This window comes from Cricetulus griseus, chromosome X, assembly GCF_003668045.3.
Source record: "Cricetulus griseus strain 17A/GY chromosome X, alternate assembly CriGri-PICRH-1.0, whole genome shotgun sequence".
In the NCBI taxonomy this organism is placed as follows: domain Eukaryota; kingdom Metazoa; phylum Chordata; class Mammalia; order Rodentia; family Cricetidae; genus Cricetulus; species Cricetulus griseus.
In genome coordinates, this window is record NC_048604.1 from 69,147,977 (window position 1) to 69,166,807 (window position 18,831).

The window sequence follows — 18,831 nt, forward strand, 5'->3', positions numbered from 1 at the left end:
ATGTTGAGTAGCTCACAATCATCTGTAACTCCAGCTCCAGAGAATCTGGTGCTATCTTTCGGCCTCCATGTGTGTGGTGGAGGAGCAGGGCTAGTTAGAGTGGTCATCTGATATTTTATATATAGACAAAAACAAATAGAGTCGAATATGTATATTTTTGGGTTTTTGAGACAGGGTTTCTCTGTGGCTTTGGAGGCTGTCCTGGAACTAGCTCTTGTAGACCAGGCAGGTTGCGAACTCACAGAGATCCGCCTGCTTCTGCCTCCCGAGTGCTGGGATTTTATTATATTTTTAAAAGATTTAGTTTCCCCCCCCCTCTCTCTCTCTCTCTCTCTCTCTCTCTCTCTCTCTCTCTCTCTCTGTGTGTGTGTGTGTGTGTGTGTGTGTGTAGGGGTATATATACTTGAATACCAGTGTCCAAAGAGGCCAGAGGCATTGGATCAAATACCTTGGAGCTGAAGTTACAAGAGGTTGTGAGCCATTTGACATAGGTTCTGGGAACTGAACTGAGCTGTATGCAAGAGAAGTATGCACTCTTTTTTAAAGATTTTATTTATTTATTATGTATACAACATTCTACTTCCATGTATATCTGCACACCAGAAGAGGGCACCAGATCTTTTAACGGATGGTTGTGAGCCACCATGTGGTTGCTGGGAATTGAACTCAGGACCTCTGGAAGAGCAGTCAGTGCTCTTAACCTCTGAGCCATCTCTCCAGCTCTCCAGCTCCAAAGTATACACTCTTAATTGCTGAAGCATCTCCAGTCTCTCTAGAAGTTTTCTTTTCTTTTTTTTTTTTTTTTCGAGACAGGGTTTCTCTGTATTGCTTTGGAGCCTGTCCTGGAACTCGCTCTGTAGACCAAGCTGGCTTCGAAATCACAGAAATCCGCCTGCCTCTGCCTCCAGAGTGCTGGGATTAAAGGTGTGCCAGCGTTTTCTTTTTTTTTTTTTTGAAAGAGCTTGGTATATTGTTTAGTTATAGAGCACTTGCCTAACATATAGAGGAGGCCTTAGATTCCATCCTCAGTACCAAAACCAAAGGAGAGAGAGAGAGAGAGAGAGAGAGAGAGAGAGAGAGAGAGAGAGAGGGAAAGAAGGAAGGAAGGAAGGAAAGAAAGAAAGAAAGAAAGAAAGAAAGAAAGAAAGAAAGAAAGAAAAGACAAACCACTTCAGTGGCTTGAATTTTATTGAGACTGATCTTTCTATGAAGCCCAGGCTGGCTGGAAACTCACTGTCCTCTGCTTCTTAAGTGTTTTGGATTACAAGCATCTATCACTATTCACATCTGGACAGTCTTTTGGATTCTAAGTGTATACAGCACACATAATACCTGCAAGTTGCTATTAGGAAAAGGAACAGAATAATCCTGATGCCATTACCTGAATCGTGTTCCTAAAGTGTGGTCTTTCTTTGCATATTTCAGTTTCATAAGTCAATGCAACCTCCTCCTTTTTTTCTTTTGTTTGTTTTTTTTTTCAAGACAGGGTTTCTTTGTAGCTTTGGAGGCTGTCCTGGAACTCGCTCTGTAGACCAGGCTGGCCTTGAACTAACAGAGATCCACCTGCTTCTGCCTCCCGAGTGCTGGGATTAGGGACATGTGCCACCACTGCCCGGTGCCCCCCCTTTTTTTCTTGTATCAGAGTTGGATTTCAGTTGTGCAATAAAGAGAAAGTCCCAGCTGGGAGTTGGTGGCTCACGCCTTTAATCCCAGCTCTCAGGAGGCAGAGGCAGATGGATCTCTGTGAGTTCGAGGCCAGCATGGTCTACAGAGAGAGGGTTCCAGGACAACCTCCAAAGCCATACAGATAAACCCTGTCTCGAAAAAAAAAAGAAAAACAAAAAAAAGAAAAGAAAAAGTCCCATTCAATAGTCTTGAAAAATGAATTGCCATTTTAAGGCAAGGAAGACAAGGGCATTTCAGATAAGCGAAAATTTTGGGGAAAAGCCTGGAGGTCAAAAAACTGAAAATGGGAAAATAGGGTATTTTACAATAGGTTGTAAAATAGGGTATTTTCTTCTTTAATTTTATTTTTTGCATGTGTATTTTATGTGTATGTGTGTGTTCATTTGTTGTATGTTCCCATGTGCATGGGCAGGTGTGTGTGTATGTGTGTGTGTGTGTGTGTGTGTGTGTGTGTGTGTGTGTGTGTGTGTGAACATGTGTGAGGTTGACATCAGGTGGGTATCTTCACTATCCACTTTGTTCTATAGCTAGCCTACTGGATTTGGCTAGTCTAGGTAGCTAGCTTGCCGCAGGGGGTCCTGTTTCCCAAGCACTAGGTTTACAGGTGGCCTGACTGCTAATCAGAAAGCTGGTTCTTGTGCTTGCATGGCAAGCACGTATCCACTGAGCCCCAGGCATTTTCTCAATGTGATGAAGATACTCCAAACTAGCAATCAAACTTACTCCCCCTAACCCCTTTTTGGAAACAGTGTCATTGTGCAGCTCTGGCTGGCCTATAACCCATTATGTATATCAGACTGACTTAAAATCACAAAGACCTACCTGCCTCTGCCTTCGGAGGAGTACTGGGATTAAAGGTGTGACCGCTTCACCTGGTTTACTTGCTCCCTTGCAAAATGAAAATAAATTAAGGGTACTTGGTGTTGCCACTATTATTTAATATTATAGTCTTGGTGTTTGGGCCAGTACAATAGATTTAGAACTGCAATAAGAGAAGTCAATATTTGAAAAGAAAGGCATTCTCCAGTTTAAGAGGAAATGTCATGCAAAGAGGCTCAGATGATCTGTGATACTAAATGGTATTTACTAGGGGGGTCTTAGAATTGTTAAGTGGGAGAACACACATTCCAGTAGAAACCAGCAATGCATCCCACTAAGGAGAAGGTTGTAGGGCTAGCCAAGGGTAAAAAGAGGAAGTTTAAATGTGTTGCATAGGTTGTCTGTCGAGAATTATGATAATAAGATAAATTTATTTTTTCTTTTAAGCATTTATCATCATCATCATTTGTGTGTGTGTGTGTGTGTGTGTGTGTGTGTGTGTGTGTGTGTGTGTGTATGCCATGGAGCATGTGTGGATCAGCAGACAACCTTTAGAATCTGTTTTTTTCCTTCTACTGTGGGTTCAAGGCTAGAACTCAGATCATCAGGCTTGTGTGGCAAGCACTTTCACTTGCTGAGTCATTTTACTGCTCCTAAATTTACTTCTGTAGCTTATTGGTCCACTGCAGACCAGCTCAGACCATATCATTGCTCTAAGGAAAGAGATTATTTCAAACAACCTTCAGAATATTTCTTCAAAGCAAATGCTCTCTTTTCGTGTCAGCAAGTTCAGAGAGTCAATTCTACATTATGTAAGATGAAGTCTGGACACATAATGATGTCACTACTGCTTCTTTATTTTATAAAATATGCACAAATTGATAGAGATCTTATATATCATAAATATCCAGTCAGAATACACAATAAAATAGCTGTTTTTGATGCTAAGAAATGAACTCAATGTGAGTTATGCATAACTTAAAACATAAAACCTAGCTGAGACATAAAATTACTTTAATGGAAAAATATTTTTTATTTTTGGATAAAAGCTTAATATAAGAATATTCTGTTAAGATAAGTTGAATTTATTGTGATTTTATTCAGAATGTCAGTAAGATTTTTCTGAGAATGAAATCAGTCAGTTTTGCTCTATCAAAACATGCATTTCTAAAAAAAATCACTGCACTGCTCAAAATTGGGCAATTTAAAATCACAGGACTTGAGTAGGATGTGATTAGGGAGGGCATTGCACTGAGAATCTTTGTCAGTGACATGAAAAAAAAAGAAAAAGAGAAAAAGAAAGAAAGGCAGGTAGCCCATGACTTGAAAGGTCACAAGCCCTAGGAGGGAAACCCATTACTGTTGTGTTGCTAAATGGGCATGTGGTCAAACTGCCTTCTAAATATTCACGCCCATGCCCATAGATTAGTGCTATGTTCAGCCTTGGCCAGGGAAGTTTCTTTTTGAGTTGGCAACAGTTTATGCAGGGATTCATAACTAGTAAAAGTGATGAAAATAAATGACTGTTAAGTGCTTAACCCTAAATGGGACCCAACTCCTGCAAGGTTCAAGGAACATTACAGAAGAGGAAATAGGAAGAATGGAATAGCAGGAGGATGGGGAGGAGGGCTGTGCAATGCTGGCACAGCAGCTGTGATTACCTGAACATGATCAAGCTGGCAAGATTATCAGCATTCTAGCATGTTACAAAAGAAAAAGAGAGGCTACAAAGGTGGCATGGGGACGTGTTGGGGGGAGTGGGAAGGAGGGAATTGGGATGGATGTGATCAAGACACTTTATATGCGTGTATGAACTTGTCAAAAAATAAATACAAGATATTCTAAAAACATAATGGAACTTAATAAAAATTGTATCCTAGTTTTTCAACTGTTTAATGATAAAAATTGCAGGAATACTATGATAATCTAACATCTTGAAAACCACCTGGTATTTGCTTATGGAAATGGATGTCAAGGGACTGGAGAGATGGCTGAGCTGTTACCAGCACTTGCAGAGGACCTAGGTTTGATTCCCAGCACCCACAGCTAGCAACTTTCTATCACTGTAGTTCCAGGGGGAATCTGACACCCTCTTCTGTTTTTTTTTTTGCATACACTGCATGCTGTGGTGCACAGATACACATATAATCAAGACATCCATACACATAAATTAAAATTAGATAACTTTTAAATTAAAAAATTAAAAAAATAAATGGATGTCAAAGATTACACCTTGTGGGTTATTGTTATGTGGTGAAAGGAACATTATCTGAAATTTGAGAGAAAGTTCTAGCCCCAGATTTGTATGGGTGTGGCTCATCACACCTGTAGTGAATGTATACAGAAAATACACATCTATAGAGTATTAATGGGCTCTTTATATGTATTCTTGCATGGTTTGGGCTAGGAATCGATTTTTTGCATTTGTTTCCTCCTGTCAGAGACTGAAATCATGTATCATACATGACCAAAGCAAAATGAGCATTCTGCTCTTATTGTCACCCCTTTGAACAAATTTGCATCTTCAAAATAGTATTATAGTATGGGGCGTTGGTGGCTCATGCCTTTAATCCCAGCACTTGGGAGGCAGAGGCAGGTGCACCTTTGTGAGTTCGAGGCCAGCTTGGTCTACAGAGTGAGTTCCAGGACAACCTCCAAAGCAATACAGAGAAACCCTGTCTTGAAAAACCAAAAATAAATAAATAAATAAAATTAAGCATCTTGGGGACTGGAGAGATGGCTCAGAGGTTAAGAGCGCCGACTGCTCTTCCAGAGGTCCTGAGTTCAATTCCCAGCAACCACATGGTGGCTCACAACCATCCATTATGAAATCTGGTGCCCTCTTCTAGTGTGCAGATATTCACAGAAGCAGAATGTTGTATACATAATAAATAAAATCTAAAAAAAAAATTTAAGCATCTTGGAATACTTTACAAAAGGGTGGAGTCCTGCCTTAACAAATGATAAAACTTGACAAAGCAACAGTTATTGAAAAGTGTGCTGGCCATTCACTATATCCAAGAAATGCACTCAAAACTGTGAATAAAGAAATTGAGATCTTGCACAGGTACTCACAACTACTGTGACTTCAAAAGTACAATAGCCATAGTATACTTGGAAATCAACATTCCGCACAGCTCTCTTGCCTTTCCTCCACAATGGTCCCTGAGCCTGGGGATAGTGGTGCTATAGATAGATGTCTCACTTATGACTGAGCCAAAGAAAATATTTTTAAGAAAAAAAGAAAGGGTACGAATATGTGTGAGCAAATGTATGTGCCTGCTGTGGTTCATGCAATGGTGCATGGTACATCTGGCGGTCAGAAGATAACTTGCAGGAGTTGGTTCTCTTATTCTACCATATGAGTTCTAGGGATTTACCTACTGATCCATTTTTCTAGGCCCTACATTGTTCACTTTTTTTTTTTTTTTTGGTTTTTCGAGACAGGGTTTCTCTGTGTAGCTTTTGGAGCCTATCCTGGCTCATGTTCTGGAGACCAGGCTGGCCTCGAACTCACAGAGATCCGCCTGCCTCTGCCTCCCAAGTGCTGGGATTAAAGGCGTGAGCCACCAATGCCCCGGCCCTACATTGTTTTTGCTGTTTGTTTTGAGACACTATTTCTGAGTAGCCCAGGATGATCTTAAATTTACAATCCTCCTGCCTCAGCTTCCTAAGTGCTGGTTTTATAGCATGAGTCACTACATTGGATTGAAATCTGTCTGTCCGTCTGTCTGTCTGTCTGTCTGTCTGTCTATCTATCTATCCATCCATCCAGCTGGTTTTAAACTCAGAGAGATCACCTGCCTCTGCCTCCAGAGTGTTATGATTAAGAATACGAATTATCTTTGGTTATTGGTGGTGCACGCCTTTAATCCCAGCACTCGGGAGGCAGAGGCAGGCGGATCTCTGTGAGTTGGAGGCCAACCTGGTCTCCAGAGTGAGTGCCAGGATAGGCTCCAAAGCTACATAGAGAAACCCTGTCTCGAAAAACCAAAAGGAAAAAAAAAAGAATACGAATTATCATCCCCAGTGTCCCTTAGCATTACACTGGTAAATTTGTCATGTTGTATGGTACAAGGACTTTAAGTAGTGATTAAGCTTACCAATAAGCAGACCTTAAAATAAGAAGACTGTCTTGATATAAACACTTGAGCCCTTAAATGGAAACATGAGACTAGAGAATAGCTCAATGGTAGTTCCCATGGTTAGTAGGCTCAAGGATTTAGTCCCCAGTACTCCACCCAAAAAAGTAGATATGGAGAAACCAGAGGGTCTGAAGCAACATAGCTTGAAGGTGGAGTGGACCATATGGTCAGGGAACCAGAAACTCCAGTTCTATAGCTGCAGGGAGATGAATTCTGCCAGCAACTAGAATGAGCTCGGAGGTGGATTCTCCACCAGAGCATTTAAGAAGTGATGTGTACCTGAAGATGATAGCATCTGATTTTAGAAGCTGATGAGGCCCTTAGAAGAGATGTGCCACAAGACATCAGTTCTGAACTGCATAAATTGTTGGATAAATTTGTGTTGTTTTAAGTAGCTAAGTTTGTAGTGATTTTATGACAGAAATAGAAGACAGATACGTGTAATTTTCCCTTTCCAATTAATATCTAATTTGCAGGGTAATGCTTTGAAATCATGTGACTCAGGTTCTTAACACCTAAAGATTGTCTATTGATTATCTTTGCCTGAATCAGTTTTGACTTTGATGAAAAAAAACCTGTGGTTTTCTTTCTTCTTGTTTCTCACCCGAATTACTTATTTATTTCATTTCTAGCTTTATTCAGGTACAATTCAAAAATACAATATACATACATATGTATGGTAAACTATTACCATAATGAAGTTAATAAGTACAATGATATTAAAAAGCTACAGCTGGGCATTATGGTGTACTTTAATGCTAACACTCCAAAGGAGAGGCAGGTGGATCTCTATGAGTTCAAAGCCAGCCTGCAGTGAGTTCCAGGACAGCCAGGATTATATGGTGAGACTGTCTCAAAAAACCAAAACAGAACAATAACTTCACAGAGCTGTTATTTTGGAGCTGAATATGAGTGACTGTGGTCCAGGAACACAGATTTAAGTTTTACCCCAAATTCCTTGCTTCAATGTGGTAATAGGTTCATGAAGTTTTTTTAATAGTAACAGAACAAAGAAAACCATAAATCAAGACAATTTTCAAAAGCATTGGTGCATACATCAGGCAGGGAGGTTACAGCAAAGTCAGGGAATCTCTGCTATAGGTCTCTGATTCAATCTGATGGATGGCATCATTAGCTTTAGGGTTGATGGAAGATAGGGGTCTGTGCATGCATTCCTAAAGGATTTACCTAAAAGTCACAGAATATTAGGTCATATACAAGGGTGGGCAATGAATTACTATTTAAGGGAGCTAAGACAGCCCAAGATAATTTGGCTTTGATCCTGCATCCAGCTTCTTCACAATCACTGAAGTAGTCATCCATCAGCCTATGGAGGATGTCCAATACAGGTGTGACATCTTTCTAGGGACTTTAATTCACAAACATATCCATCACACACCACACCTTGGCAGGTTGTGTGTATGTGTGTACTCATGTGTATGTATGTGTGCATGAGTGTGTGTTTGTATGTGATTGCACTTTATTTTTTCCTTTCATCTGTTATGAGAAAGTTAAGAATCTACACAGCAAATGTCAAGTATATAGGAGGATAAGAAGTATGATACAGTACCTGCACCTGTCCTCACCATGGCATACTGTAAGCCTCCATAGGTATTCATCCCACAGAGCAGAACCTTTGTGGCTTCCAATCAACATTGAAAGGTTTGCAACCATCCTGGCAGGGAAGAGATATTCTAAAGAGACACCTGTGCCTTTCCCTTTGGCTATCAAACTAGTGAGACAATGGATTCCAGGGAATGGAATTTCCCCAGCAGTCTCAAACTCCAGAGGGGAGTCTGTCTTTCTGGAAGAAATGCCACACAACTTCTAGACCACCTTGTAGAAGAAAGTGAAGCTGAGACCACAGCTTGGCCAGGACTGCTTAAACCTCTCAACCTCTATTTAAGCCTAAACTTCATGTGAATGTTCTAAAGATGGGGGAGGGGTGGTCACAGGACTTAACTATTCTTCTTCCCAGTGTGGCGCATTTAAGAAATCTCTTTGCTCTGTTTTGCACTATTAATTGTCTCTTCTGCTTTTGTTAAAGAGCTTTGTGGCTGCCAGGACCCTCCAGTTTATTTTGGTGATGAAAATGTTCTTAAATTGATGGATGAACACTCTGTACCTATAGTTCAACACTACTGAATTGCCTACTTTAAAAGAGTGAATTTTTCCAAGGCTGGGCGTGGTGGGACAGGCAGGAGGATTGTGAGTTCAAAACTATCCTGTGCTACACAGAGAATCTAAGGCTAGCCTGAGCTACACAAGATCCTGGCTCAATCTAAATAAATAAATAAATAAATAAATAAATGTATTTTGATGGGTGAAATGGTGCATGCTTATAATCTTAATACCTGGAAGATGGAGGCAGGATAATCAATAGTTATATATAGTCCAGTTTGAGTAACATGAAAATCTGCCTCAAAAAAGTTGAACTTTTTGACATAGATGCTCTCTCTGTAATTTCATCATTCGTAATAAGTTTCTGGGACCCAGTTCCTAAAGTCCTTGAAATCTCCAAAGTGATAAATGTCTTTTTGTATTGCTAATGATGACTGCTGGCTGGGGTTTCCAGAATAGCTTCCGGATGGGGGTTGGTTGCCAGGGGAACCAAATTGAGATTTGAAGGGTTTCAAGAAATATTATTTGTTTATTGTCTAGTACATTTAAGATACTTGATAATCCTGGAGAGGGACATCTGTCATTACGAAGTCTTAGTTTCTAGTGCTTCCTAACAAACACTGCATTTGCCAGAAGACCTTAACTCTCCCCTGGATTCTTTCATCTTTGTAGGTCCACAGCTTAGCCATCCCACATTCCTTAAGGGTAAGCTTAAAGCCCTGGCAATTCTTCCTCCTCGGTGTCTTACAAATGAAGCCTTCGTTAGTCATTCCAGTCTGTATTACTTGTCTGAACATTTATCAGTTTTTCAATTAGTGTCATGATCTAATCAATCTATGAGTTTAAACAGCCAAATTGTTGTTATATACACAAATACATTACTTTGAACCTGCATCACATTTTCACTGAATATTCCCCTTTGCCAAAAGGAAGACTTGATTTCATAATGCCACTTAAGCAGCCCAAGTACCCAATAATCCAAGAGCTCCAGGTGTGCTAGAAGCGTCTTGTGACCAAAGTCATGCAAAGGCTGTAAAGTTCCCTCAGAAACACAATTCTTTTTATTTTATTTTATTTTTTTGGTTTTTCGAGACAGGGTTTCTTTGTGTAGCTTTGGAGCCTATCCTGGCACTGGCTCTGGAGACCAGGCTGGCCTCGAACTCACAGAGATCTGCCTGCCTGTGCCTCCTGAGTGCTGGGATTAAAGGCGTGCGCCACCAACGCCTGGCCAGAAACAGAATTCTATAAATCATGGAAAATAATCATTGTTTTCCACAATGATTTCTTCAAGGTCTAAATACTTCTAGAAAACAAATATTCATTCTGATGTTTACCCTAGATGCAGTGAAAAAATCTATTTCATTCTAATGTTTACCTTAGATACAGTGACTGCTAGGTTCCCACAACACTTGTTATACCAACAATTTAGCAACGCCTTTTCTTTATGGTGTGGAGGTAAAATGGGGTGGTTGGTTGTCAGCAGAAGCCTCACACATGCTAGCTAGGCAAGTGCTCTATCACTGAGCCATCTCTGTAACCTGCTTTATTGAATGTCTAAGAGGTGCTTTACCTAGCCGAAAATAACAATCCCTTCAAAAAAGAAGTGATATCTGGGATTGGTGGTGCAGGCTTGTAACCACAGCATTTTAGGAGGTTGAACCCTGCAGGATTATAATTAGTTTAAGGCTAGCCTGAGCTACATAGTAAATTTCAGGTAACCTTGAGCTACAGAGGAGACTCTCAAGGAGGATTTGGATGCTAGATGACTGATGACACATTCTTGGTGAATCATTCATTAAAGGAAACAATGTATTTTGGGCTATCCTTCACTGCTAAACTTAGTGGAAGAGAACTATACCTTCACAACCTTTAAATCAAGGCAGTGAGAGTTCTAAGAACTGCCAGAGCCACATGGATCACCTTAAGATTCTTCAGTCTTCTATTGTCTCCTAGTAACTCACAGCCTGGAAGGACACACCTCTTGCTTGAGCTTCACACTTCCTCTTTCTTATGCATTTGAATGAGGTAGAGTGCCTATGGGAGGGAGACTTTAAAACAACTGGCTAGGTTTTATCAGAGGGGTGTTCAACAATAATTAGGAAGCTCCAAACTTCAGCTTAATTACCAGTAAATGGAATTCAAAGGGTGGGGCCATAGCGTCTCACTGATATAGTCTCAGCATTGATTCCTATCACTACAATTTAAAAAAGTTTCTCTCCCTCACTATTTAAATGTTCACAATCTCATATTTATTGTTAGGCAGGTAGAGAGCCGCTACTAATACACAGTGGCCTAGAAGTCTTCATAGGATTAATTGTCCATTATGTACAGGTGGTTTGAAACAACCTTCTTTTGCTGTCTGCTTTAGAAACAGTAAAAGGTGAGAACTGAGGGTCAGCAGACAGATGGCTGTTCATAGTCTTACATGGTCCTTCCGAAGGATTCCATGCAGACAAGAATGCTGAGAGAAAAGACAGAATGAAATGGAGACTTGGTGCTATTTGCCCCGCTATCCTTCACGCAAACCCAATTCTCTTCATTCACTCCCCTCCCCAGAGCTGCCTATAATCACTGATTCTGACTAATCCTGCACAAAAGTAGAAAATTCCCATGGGATCTATGGTCAGGAAGCTTCTTATTGTCCTCTGACCACCAGAGAGGCAAATAGGAAAAGGCTGTCCTCCCCCCTTTCTCGTTCCCCGTCATGCCCTGCTTGCTGTTTTTAGCAGTCTCAGGCTTGCAAAGCCAAGTGTGTGTGTGTGTGTGTGTGTGTGTGTGTGTGTGTGTGTGTGTGTGTGCGTGTGTGTGTGTGGCTTGCAAAGCCAAGTGAGTGAGTGTGTGTGTGTGCGTGTGCATGTGCGTGTGCGTGTGTGTGTGCGTGTGTGTGTGTATACAAAAGCCCGCGAGTGGGTATGTATATTGGTTGTGTGTCATTAGTAGGGAGAGGGTTTGGGGGTGGGATCCCATGACGTTACTGGCTCCTCCTCCCAGTGAAAATAAGGGGCGCTTGGCGCGCAACGACCCTAAGCAGCAGCATAGGAGCACAAGCAGCTGAAGTCTGCAGACCCAGCCCAACTCTGAAGTCAGCCACACTGAACCGGATCTGAGAATCTTTGCTCTCTGGGCTTGTCACAGCTTTCTGGTAAGCCTTTGGGGCCGACACGTGTGTCAGTGTGTGTGTGTGTGTGTGTGTGTGTGTGTGTGTGTGTGTGTGTGTGTATGTGTGTGTGTGTCCTCATATACCTAGGCTTTTCAGGCAATCACGGCTTGCAGTTGCATCAGCGAGCTGTGACCTGTTGCTAGCAAGACCCTAGCCCAGGAGCCAGGGCTTCAGCGCAGCCCCAGACCGTTTCTACATGGAACCATAAAATCAAGATGCTGAATCTAGGGCCACCGGGTGGGACCCTTACTCTGCGAAGAGAGGAGTATGAGTAATCTAGGGCTGGCTTTGCACACCCCCCCCCGCTCCCCGCGCGCATCTCCCAATTTCAGATACGGAAGCCCCGCCTCACCACTAATGCTCACAGACTGGCCTAGCAGGGAGGGAGGAAGTGGGGGAAAATTTGCGGGCTCAGGTGGAGCTCTGTGGGCTTGGTGAGGAAGGATGAGATGAAGGCAGTGCCCACTTTTAACCTGTGGCGAGGTCAGTTCCTTCTTCCAGGCAGTGGGGAGCCATGTCTCTTTGAAGCCCGCCAGGCGCGCACTGAAAGGGATGTGGGTCTTGGGGGTGAGAAGGGTCTCTCCTAGAGTTACCCTGAGTTGAGTTCCGCTTGATTCACCAGGAGCTACCGGCCAGGAAACAGAAACGTTAGGTTTCAGGGCTGCTGGGCTGGGCTCTAGGGTAAATACCATAGGTTCTTGGCCAGAAAAAGAAGAAACATAATGTCCAAGCACTTACTTGGCTGCCAACCACTGTGCTACAAGGGGCTTTCACTCGCCTCTTCTGAAATGAGTCCTTCCACCAATCTCAGAGCTACTGTAATCCCTACTTGCATCCTTATTGTAATTCCTATTTGCATATGAAGAATAGGATGTTAGGGGTAAAGTGGCTTGCTTCCCCCCTCAACCCACCCTCCTTTGTCCCTGTAGCTCTTTGGAGTGGAGTGGGTTTTGTAATTCACTTTAAGAGTTTGGAGATAATGAGACCCGTTGAAGGGCTTTTGTCTTGTTTTTCACTCTGACCCAGCATCCTCTTCAATTCCAGCCAGAATGCGGTGGCAGGCACTTAGAAGATTTGGTCAAAAGCTGGTGCGGAGACGTGTGTTGGAGCCAGGCATGGGCGAGACCCGCCTTGCCAGATGCCTAAGCACCCTCGACTTAGTGGCCCTGGGTGTGGGTAGCACATTGGGTGCAGGTGTGTATGTCCTGGCTGGTGAGGTGGCCAAAGATAAAGCAGGACCATCCATTGTGATCTGCTTTTTGGTGGCTGCTCTGTCTTCCGTGTTGGCTGGACTGTGCTATGCTGAGTTTGGTGCCCGGGTCCCTGGCTCTGGTTCTGCATATCTCTACAGTTATGTCACCGTGGGGGAACTCTGGGCCTTCACTACCGGCTGGAATCTTATCCTCTCCTACGTTATTGGTGAGATAGGTGCTGGGGGGGGCGAATGGGGGGAGGTGGATGACTACACGGGTAGCAAAGGCTTCTAGATTCAGAAATTGCATTGGCATGGTGAAGGCGAAATTTTTATTATTTTTTCCTAGTATATCTTAATACTTCTAGATGTTTATATTTTTATTTGTTAGGGGTGTGTGGAGGGATTGAAGGTGCAGAACAATTGTACACCTCTGTCTGGTGTTCATTAAGATACTGTTTGGGAGTTTTAAAATTAATAGCAGGAGCTGGGTCTAGTGGTGTACACCTGTAACTCCAGTACCCGGGAGGCTGAGGTAGGATCATGAGTTTGTTCAGTTTGAGGCCAGGCTAAGCCTGAGCTACATAAGGACCTGTCACCCCTCCACCACCCCCCAAAAAATTAAGATGGGTAATAATGGTGGGAATCTGTGAGGCTGATGTGTGGGAGGGAGGGAACTTGACCTCATCATTTTCCTGAGTATTTGGATTACAATAAATACTACTACTCTACCAGGTACAGCCAGTGTGGCCCGGGCTTGGAGTTCTGCTTTTGACAATTTGATTGGGAACCACATCTCTGAGACTCTAAAGGGGACCATCTCGCTGCATGTGCCCCATGTGCTCGCAGAATATCCAGATTTCTTTGCTTTGGCCCTTGTGTTGCTGCTCACTGGTGAGGCAAGGGGCGGGGTTGAAAGGTGGGAGGAGGTTGCTGCTCACTGGTGAGGCAAGGGGCGGGGTTGAAAGGTGGGAGGGGTTGGGCCTGGGAAGGGCTTGAGGGAGTGATAATGATGAGGAGGAAAGGAAGCTGGGAAGGAAGGAGTCTGCCACACAGAGGCAGGAAAAGGAAAAGCAAGCTTGGAGGAAGGATTTAATCTCTCAGGATCCTGAACAATTTTCTCCACAGGATTGTTGGCCCTGGGGGCGAGTGAATCCGCCCTGGTTACCAAAGTGTTCACAGGGGCGAACCTCTTGGTTCTTGGGTTTGTCATCATCTCTGGCTTCATTATGGGAGATCTGAAAAACTGGAAGCTCACAAAAGAGGACTATTGCTTGGACATGGGTGGACCCAATGTCACTTGTAGGTTAGAAAGCCACAAAACTGGGTTCATAATGGGGGAGGAGGGAGGGTCCAGAATGGGTGTGGGAGACAAGGAACAGCTGGGCATTAGAGAAAATGTACAGGCTTAGCTGGACGTACTCTTATCGTTTCTATTCCTTCTTGCACTCTAGCTTTGAGTCTATGGGCTCTGGAGGTTTCATGCCTTTTGGCGTGGAAGGGATTCTCCGTGGAGCTGCTACCTGTTTCTATGCCTTCGTTGGTTTTGACTGTATTGCGACCACCGGTCAGTCACACCCTCCTGGCTCCCTGGACTGGGGATGGTGGGGAAGCAAGTCTACTTGCTTCCCGGTTCAGAACATTTGTGCCATTTGTTTTCTTGCAGGGGAAGAGGCTCGGAATCCCCAACGCTCCATCCCTATGGGTATTGTGATCTCATTGTCCGTCTGCTTCCTGGCTTATTTTGGTGTGTCTTCGGCACTTACCCTCATGATGCCTTACTACATGCTTCGGCCGGAGAGCCCTCTGCCTGAGGCATTTTCCTATGTTGGCTGGAATCCTGCCAGCTACCTTGTGGCTGTTGGCTCCCTCTGTGCTCTTTCCACTAGGTCAGTGTTTCCTCAGTGGCTGTCATTTCCAGTTGTGTCCAACTTTGTACCAGAGAATGCTCCTTAGGAGGGTTGGGAAGGGGAGGTGGGGATGCTATGAGCACACAGGCTTGGAACCGAATCCCTGGTGAAGTCACTTGTCACTTGGACTCACTTGGACATTGTCTTTTTCAGTCTTTTGGGCTCTATGTTTCCTATGCCTCGGGTGATCTATGCAATGGCAGAAGATGGTCTCCTGTTCCGTGTGCTTGCTAAGGTTCATAATGGCACACACACACCAATTGTGGCCACTGTGGTGTCTGGCATTATTGCAGGTAACAAAACAAACACCCCTTTTTGTTGTTTCATCAACTCCTTTAACTTCCTTCCCTCACTTGCTTTCTACCTGCCAATTTCAGCATTCATGGCATTTCTCTTTGAACTTGCTGATCTTGTGGACCTCATGTCAATTGGGACATTGCTTGCTTACTCCCTGGTGTCCATTTGTGTTCTCATTCTCAGGTAAGACTTGCGTTTGTATTTCTGGGTGAGGTATAAGATGCTCATTTCTTCTCTGCCTTCTGTCATCCTGACTGAGTAATTTGGGTATCTTGCCCTGTCCAAAAAAGCCCCCCCCCCGTGTGTGTGTGTGTGTGTGTGTGTGTGTGTAGGCCACAGGTCAGAGTTAGGTGTCTATCTATCTACATCCCCCTTCCCACTGTAGTTCTTTTTTAAGATTTTATTTATTTGTTATATATACAACATTCTGCTTCCATGTATATCTGCACACCAGAAGAGGGTACCAGATCTCATAACAGATGGTTGTGAGCCACCATGTGGTTGCTGGGAATTGAACTCAGGACCTCTGGAAGAGCAGTCAGTGCTCTTAACCTCTGAGCCATCTCTCCAGCCCCCGCCCCCACTGTAGTTTTTAGATATTGTGTCTCATTGCACCTGGAGCTCACTGGTTGGTTAAGTTGGCTGGTTAATGAATTCCGGGAATCCTAGCTTCAACCCCTAGCACTGGACACCTGGATTTTGTATGAGTGCTGGAAAGCTGATCTCAAGTCCTGTAATCACGATTGTGTGGCAGATATTTGAACATTTAAAAATAAATTGTGTGTGTGTGTGTGTGTGTGTGTGTGTGTGTGTGTGTGTGTGTCTGTCTGTCTGTCTGTCTGTCTGGTACCCTTGGAGACCAGAAGAGGATATTGAATTCCCTGGAACTAGAGTTATAAGTAATCATGAAGTGCTCAATGAGGGTGCTAGGAACTGAACTCAGGTGCTCTGCAAAAGAAGTGAAAACTCTTTAACTGCCAGACTATCCCTCTAGCTCCTTGGTCGATATTTTACAGGTTGAGCCATCTTCCCCAACACAAACTTCTACCTTTAATGGTGATAAAGGGTGTCTCTGTGGCTTTGGATGCTGTCCTGGAACTAGCTCTTGTAGAACAGGCTGTAGACTCACAGAGATCCACCTGCCTCTGCCTCCTGAGTGCTGGGATTAAAGGCCTTTTGAGATATTTTTAAAATTGTTTAACTCTTGTCACAGATATCAGCCTGACCAGGAAATAAAGAATGATGAAGAGGAAGCGGAATTGCAGGAGGAGAAGACACTTGAAGCAGAGAAGCTGACTGTCCAGGCTCTGTTTTGTCCAGTCAGCTCCATTCCTACCCTCCTTTCTGGCCGAGTTGTCTATGTTTGCTCCTCGCTGCTTGGTGAGTAGTGGATGTTTTCTTTTGTTTAAGGTTTATTTATTTAATTTTTAAAATTTTACATTTTATGTATGAGTGCTCTGCATGTATGCCTGCATGCCAGAAGAGGGCACCAGATCTCATTATAGATGATCGTGAGCCACCATGTGGATGCTGGGAATTGAACTCAGGACCTCTGGAAGAGCAGCCAGTGCTCTTAACCTCTGAGCCATCTTTCCAGACCCTTAAGGTTTATTTATTTTTATATGTATGAGTATTTTGCCTTCATGAATGTATGTGCAAAGTGTGCATGTCTGGTACCTACAAAGGTCAGAAGAAGGCATCTGATCCTCTGGAACTGGAATTATAACTGGTTTTGACTTGCCATATGGGTTCTGGGAACCAAACCCAGGTCTTCCTCAAGAGCAGCAAGTGCTCTTAACCACTGAGCCATATTACCAGCCCTGGGCATGGCCTTTTTTTTTTTCTTTGCGGAGGTTTCGAGAGATCAGTATAACAGGGGGGCATTGTGTGGTGACATTTGGTGAGAGAGGTCTAGCAAAAGGGTAACCCTTGTGGGAATGGGATGCCTTAACATCTTTGCATATTGGTCACAAGAGTTGGTTTGATGCCTCTCACCTTGATTTTTGAAGCTGTACTGCTGACTGTTCTTTGCCTGGTGCTGACATGGTGGACAACTCCACTTAGTTCTGGTGACCCAGTGTGGATCACCGTGGTTGTGCTGATCCTGGGACTCATTCTTGGGATTGTTGGAGTTATCTGGAAACAGCCACAGAACAACACACCCCTTCACTTTAAGGTAAATGATGTCTCTTTCCCTAACCAATGCAACATGGGATAATTAGGCCTTGTAGCCTATGTTCTTTAATTGGGCACAGAGGGTTGCTGTCAGAACTATTTAGGTCAGACTCTGCTGATGCTCTGTAGTTCCTTCCTTTCTAGTTCCATTTTCTTAAGTTCTGGATTTGGGGAGCCTAATATGTCATGAGTAGGGGTCAAACTTGGCCTACTCTGTCCCCTGTGAGGTAAGAATCATCGTGTTGTATGTAAAGATTTTTCTTGTTTTGCAGGTGCCTGTTCTGCCTCTACTCCCACTGGTGAGCATCTTTGTGAATATTTACCTGATGATGCAAATGACATCTGGCACTTGGGCCCGATTTGGGATCTGGATGCTGATTGGTATGTGTCTGTTTTCGAAGAGTAAGCCTATTAGGTGTCCTACACTGACTCCTTTCTCACTTGGAGACCTAGTAAGCCTTTTCAGCTTACAACTATGTCTTTCCCTACTAGGATTTGCTATCTACTTTGGCTATGGCATCCGGCACAGTGTGGAAGAAGTTAAGAATCATCAAACCCTACCCAAAACAAGGACCCGAACTGTGGACCTTGATCTCACTGCTTCCTGTGTTCACACCATTTGACCTAACCATACCTGAGTGCTGTCTAGTCCCCCTACACAATAATGGAGAGCACTCTTGACCCCACAGAGAGCTGGGCCTCTCATGTGGAATTAGTGGGGGATACTAAATATAACTCTATTTATTGTGGAACAATGGATGTGTCTTTACTGTTTCTCATTTTTTAATTTACTTGTCTACTTTGGAATCGTCTCTGTAATTGTTTCCTGGCTTTGAGAAAATACGCTATTTAAACAAAATGGGGGGGGGGGACTGTCCTGTTGTTTGCTTATTAGAGATTATGTAAAGCTTGGCTTTAAGGCTGAAGAGACTCTGAGAAGTGTCCTGTGTCTTTTTCTCTACTAGCCACAAAACTTACTGTTGTCCCTGGGTATGTACCTTCTGTGTATATACAGCTAGAGAATCTGAAAAGGTCATTTCCATTTGTGGTGCTGCCCATTAGGCCCTGGATAAGTTTTCAGACTGTAGTGTTTCTTGGGATTGGAGTGGACTCTGGTCTCAACACTGCTTAGGTTACACATTGAGACCAGTAATTTAAGTTGGATCAGTCTCAGACTCCAGTCACTACCCGGGTAACACATTTTAACTGCTAGGAGGAGGTGTGGACACTAAGAGGTTTTTTTTTTTGAACCATAGAACAGTAGGAGATCAGAGGTTAAAATTCCACTCCACAGATAAAAAACCTATGCATTTTTCCATTTATCCA

At 43.3% G+C, this 18,831-nt stretch overlaps 1 protein-coding gene across 1 annotated transcript in view; it reads left to right on the forward strand.

Moving 5' to 3' along the window:
* Slc7a3 (solute carrier family 7 member 3) overlaps positions 1-18,385 on the forward strand; it is a 33,512-nt gene extending 15,127 nt beyond the window's left edge. Inside the window, exons 2-12 of the mRNA XM_027431789.2 lie at positions 12,976-13,350; positions 13,859-14,017; positions 14,252-14,429; positions 14,578-14,690; positions 14,790-15,012; positions 15,187-15,326; positions 15,411-15,513; positions 16,544-16,710; positions 17,340-17,506; positions 17,778-17,886; positions 17,998-18,385. Coding sequence (XP_027287590.1) covers positions 12,981-13,350; positions 13,859-14,017; positions 14,252-14,429; positions 14,578-14,690; positions 14,790-15,012; positions 15,187-15,326; positions 15,411-15,513; positions 16,544-16,710; positions 17,340-17,506; positions 17,778-17,886; positions 17,998-18,128 — 1,860 coding nt within the window. The 5' untranslated portion in view covers positions 12,976-12,980 and the 3' untranslated portion in view covers positions 18,129-18,385. The remainder of the gene's footprint in view (positions 1-12,975; positions 13,351-13,858; positions 14,018-14,251; positions 14,430-14,577; positions 14,691-14,789; positions 15,013-15,186; positions 15,327-15,410; positions 15,514-16,543; positions 16,711-17,339; positions 17,507-17,777; positions 17,887-17,997) is intronic.
* The last annotated feature ends 446 nt before the right edge of the window (positions 18,386-18,831 follow it).